Below are 5,136 nucleotides of genomic sequence, written 5' to 3'. Positions count from 1 at the left end.
TGGAGAATGGGATGGAGTCAGGGTGTCTGTCATACTACAAGCATAAATTAAAGCGCGCGAAGTATACAGGAAGCTCAGAAGGAAAAAAAAAAGAGCAACAATAAATATTCACTGTTCACTGGAGGGCCTCGGCTGAGGTGGTGGTATTTCACCGACACAAGATAGGGCTCAAGAAACTCATCTCCTGAATTATTAAGCATTTGGGTAAAAGAAATCAGTATCAGGGGTATTGAGGGGAAAGTTAGCAGAGATTTGCTGTGAGGTAAAAGAACAGGTGAGAGAAAAGTGAAAAGACGTACCAAAAGAAAGACCATGGAGCTAATGATAAAAGTACAAAGTTTCCATTTGCCCTAAACAAATCTCTGGAAGTCAAAGCCGCTTCCTCCTTGCCCCACTTCCCACCCCCAACTCCTGTATATTTGCTTCAGATTTCCTGTTTTAGCCTTAGAGAACAATTCTGGGATTTAAGTACTATTTGCCATGGAATGTCAGGAAGACCTGTTAAGCCAGCTTCATTTTGCCCAACCCCTATTTTGGTTGGGAGCTCCCTAGCCCAGGGTCGCTGAATGAATGTGCAACCCAAGCAGTGGATGTAGACAGGTTTATGTGGCTTTTATAGAATAGCTCAAGCCCAGTGTTACCTTTTCTCAGAGCTACTTCCCCACCCCAGGCTCCAGGGCAAGCATCCCTGAGATAAGTAGGCTACATTGTCCCGTCGAACTTTTAGGTGCCCTTGCCTAGCGATCTGAAAGTAAAACCTCTGATTCCTTTCCCACCCACCTCCCTGAATCCGTCTCCCCACCCTTGGAATGCCTTGCCTCCTCCGTTTCTGTCCATCTGCTTCCCCAGAGGACTAGTACTTCTTACTCTGCTGCTCCCTCAGAAACCAAGAGCCACGAACTTGACAGCAAGCAGGGGGAAAGGCCAAACACTTAAGGTCTTGGTTGTCTGTGCTCGCAAACTGGGATGGGGGAGGGACATAAACGTTCACACCTCTTTTCCCTTCCCTGGCTTTTGCGTCCCCAAACTCAGACACAGCTACACTCACCCACATTCATACACAGTCACACTCACACACAGTGAAGGTAGGTGGGATTGGGGAGGAAAGGAAGTTTGCACCAACCAGATCTGGAATGCAACTTGAAAGACTTCACACAGCAAAGGAAAAAATAAAGTGAAAGAGAAAAACACATAAATTAAAAAATAAAGACGTTCGTGCTCCTCCCATGGTCTTTTTCTTCATCCAGCGGCTGGCTTGGCCCCTGGGTGAAACTCAGGAGCTTTCTACACCCTCTCTCCAACAGAAGCTTTTACAGGGCCTGGGTCTTCAATTCAACGGGTTCCCCTGTACCCTCTGGCTGTCCACTGGAGTCACTGGGTCTGGCTCCCTTGAGGATAGACAGTCTCTCAGAAACACTCTTGAGCCGGGGGAAAGCAGAGAAAGTCATAGAGAAGACGGCCCAGGCCCCCTCCGATGATTGGGTCCACCCAGTACACCTGTGGGAAGAGAAAAGGAAAGCTCAGGCTTGGGGATTCTTCAGGGGAAAACAAGATATCCTGCTGTTGTCACACAGGATTGGGCATTGTCTAAGTAGAAATCAGTGTGGAGGTTTTTGTTGCTGTTTGTGGTGCTAAATATTGAGCTCAGAGCCTCTGCATGCTAAGCATATGCTCTACCACTGAACACACCACCAGCCCAATTGGTTGGTTTTAAACTTATAGGCTCTACTGTGTATACATCAGAACCCACTTTTTTTATGACTCACTAGTCATTTCATTTTCTGATTCTTCTATCCTACTATACCTCCTTAGCATATGTTCTAAGCTTATATATACATATATTGCATATATGCATATGCATATTATGTATAAGCATAATATACATTATAAGCATATGTATATTCTATTTGTTATCATAATTTTGTACGAGTTTATATATTTCCTAGAAATGCTTTTGTAAATTGTGGTAAAATACCCTTTATGACATAAAATTTATTTTATCAAGCACTGTTTGTTTAAGAAACAGTCTCATGTAGCTCAGGCTGGCCTCTAACTGGCTACTCAGTTGAGGATAACTTTGAAAACTCTTGAGCTGTTTGCCTCTACCTCATAAGTGCTGGGATTACAGGTATGTACCGTTATGCCAAGTTTATTTGGTGTTGGGGAACAAATCCAGCTTCATGCTAGGTAAGTGCTCTACAAAGTCCTGTTTGTTCATTTTGAGACAGGGTCTCACTCTTTAGCTCAGTCTGGTCTCAAAGTCACTATGTTGCCTAGCCTCAAACTTAAGACAGTTCTGCCTTCTACTAAGTGCTGGAATTACAGGCATGAACCATTGTGCTTGGCTTAGCAACTTTTTTTTATGTGTACGAGTGTATTGCCTACATGTGTGTGAGTGCACCTGTGTCGTGCAGTGCCATGGAGGTCAGAAGAGGGCTTCGGATTCCCCCAGAACTGGAGTTAAGGATGGCTTCTAGCCATGCTGGGACTCGAACCTGGGTCCTCTGTAAGAGCAGTCAATGCTCTTAACTACTGAGCCATCTCTCCAGCACCCTTATTAACACTTTTAAGTGTGCAACTCAGTAGTGTTAAGTATATTCACATTATTGTGCCTACTCATTTCTAGAATTCTTTCACTTTGCAAAACTAAAATTCTATGGCCATTACACTGTCTGTCCCCACTTCCACTCCAGACCTTAATAGACACCTTTCTACTTTGTTTATATTAATTTCCTCCTCCTCCTCCTCCTATTCCTGTTCTTTCTCTTCCTGCTCCTTTGTTTTTGTTTTTGGTTGGTTTTATTTTTTTCCTTGTTTTATGTAGCCTAGGCTGGCCCTGAACTGCTATGTAGCCTAGGGTGACTTTGGTTGGACTCCTGGTCTTCCTGTTTCCACCTCCTTAGTGCTGAGATTATAGGCATGTATCACTGTGCTGGCTTATTTGAATCAATTTAAGTACTCCACCTCGTGTAAATAGAACTAATAGGAGTTATGATTTAGTGACTATTTCATTTGGCATAATGTCCTCAAGACTCATCCATGTTACAATATGTCAGAACTTCCTTTCTTTTCAAGGTTAAATAATTCTTCATGTATGTATAGGTCATATTTTATTTATCTATTCATCTAGCAAGGAAAATTAGGAGTACTACTTTTTGACTATTGTAAATAATGCTGCTATGAAAATGGCTGTACAGCTTAGAAAATTACTTTGAATAATTTTCATGTTTGGTTTGCATATGGTCAAAACAACACCAGCATTACCAAAATACTTTTGAAGACTCACTCCACACCACAATCTGTGTTAAATGCCTTACAGATAATTTGCAAATTTATTTTTCATAACACCCCAATTTATAGTTTATACTGAGGCAAAGAACGAGTCATTTGCCCAGAATCCCATATAAGGATAGTAATGTATTGGAACTAGGGAGGTGTCTTGGCCCATTTTCAGTTATACACATTCTGATTTTTGCAACTAGATTTTTTATTTTCTTTTTGAGACAGGGTTTCCCTGTAGCCCCAGCTGGACTGGAATTCACTATGTAGACCAGACTGGACTTGAACTTACAGAGATCCGCCTACCTCTGTCTCCTGAGTGCTGGAATTAAAGGCGAGCACCACCACACCTGGTGTAACCAGAAATTTTTGTCTTCAGATTTAGTTGTCTATGCATACAGCCTCTAGTGTTGGACACTCAGCAAAAATCCCCAACTAACCAGAGAAGAAACAATCCAAGCAAGAGCCTTCTGTTTTGTTTTGTTCTGTTTTAGAAATGAAGTTTTGCTGTGTTGTCCACACTGGCCCCAACCTCCTGGACTCAAGCACTCCTCCATCAGCCTCCCACGTGCTGGGACTGCAGGCACATGTATCATGCAATCCTTTTCTGGGTGCTGGCAGAGCAGCCAGCACATCCGGATGGAATGCAGCCTGCAGTTCAGCCCCATCCTCTCACTTACCCAGTGGTTGGTAAAGTTCCGGGTGAGAATGGCGGGAGCAAAGGAGCGGGCAGGATTCATCCCTGCACCAGTATAATATATCTGCAAAAGACAGTTTGACTGAGACACCCCCACCCTTCCTCCCAGCTTTTCTCCTCAACAGCCCACATCGCTAGTGCCTTGTCTCCAGCCAGCAGCAAGTGGGAAAGGCAAGCTCCCACAGCAGATAGCGGCACTAACGCTACATCTGAGGACAGACTGTGAACCCAAAGGAAAATCCCAATTCTACTCATGATGTATGCATTTCTACCTTGGAGTCAAGAAGGACTAGAGATAGTCACAAGGTAGGGAGGGTTGACTCCTTCATGCCTATTGATACAGAAAAAGGTAGATGTTTCATTAAAAGTGAAATGGGAAGAAAGAACACAAGTTGGTAAAGATTTGGGGACCCTCGAGTCCTTGAATAAGAAGTTTCCCACCTCTCCTACCAAAGAGGTGCCCCAGGGTGAGGGAGAAGCCAACAGCTAGGGCCACAGAGCCCAGGCGGCCATTCCGCCTCTCACCGTATGTAGCAAAGATGCAGAACACAAACTGGAGCGTCAGAAAGATCTCCACAGTGGTGGCCTGGCCAACGCTAACCCCAGCATGCAACTGGCCAAAGGAAGAAAAAGGGAAGCAACTCATTAGCTCTGCCATGGGGTGCCATCTCAAGTATCCCCTTATAGCTTCAGTTCCCAGGAGGGGAAGCATGTATAACCCCTCATAGTCCTTGTGCCTATGTCTTCATTTCTCCTAATAGCACTCCTGCATTGTGGAAATGATTGCACTTACTTACATAGAGAGGAAACTGAGGCCCTATAAAGTAAAATAAATTTCCTTATGACCTGAAAGTAGAGCTGGGATGTAGCACAGTTGGTAGAGTGCTTGCCTAGTACACACAAGGCCCTGGGTTCCATTCCCAGCACCACATAAACTGGACATGATGGGGCATGACTGTAATCTCAGCACTGAGGAGGTGGAGGCAGCAGAATATGTTTGGATACATAGGGAGTTTGAGGCTGGCCTGGACTGGAGACCCCATCAAAACACAAACACAAACAAAACGAAAACAGCCTGGAATCGAAACTCAGGTTTATTGATTCTCAATGGAAGGCTCTATACTTTTCTTCCCCCTCTAAACCATTTGTTGATCTTCCCC

General features: G+C 44.1%; 1 protein-coding gene across 1 annotated transcript; it reads right to left on the bottom strand.

Moving 5' to 3' along the window:
• Positions 1–1,296: 1,296 nt before the first annotated feature.
• On the bottom strand, positions 1,297–4,670 carry LOC103725358 (lens fiber major intrinsic protein-like). Its single transcript, XM_008822692.2, is given in 5 exon segments — positions 1,297–1,436; positions 1,438–1,497; positions 3,960–4,040; positions 4,298–4,299; positions 4,427–4,670. Coding segments are annotated over 5 exon segments (477 nt in total). The 5' UTR covers positions 4,635–4,670; the 3' UTR covers positions 1,297–1,310.
• Positions 4,671–5,136: the final 466 nt, after the last annotated feature.

This window comes from Nannospalax galili, unplaced genomic scaffold (assembly GCF_000622305.1).
Source record: "Nannospalax galili isolate Female #2095 unplaced genomic scaffold, S.galili_v1.0 scaffold1829, whole genome shotgun sequence".
In the NCBI taxonomy this organism is placed as follows: Eukaryota; Metazoa; Chordata; class Mammalia; order Rodentia; family Spalacidae; genus Nannospalax; species Nannospalax galili.
Note: the sequence above shows the minus strand (reverse complement) of the source record. Positions and strands in the feature narration are given on the sequence as shown.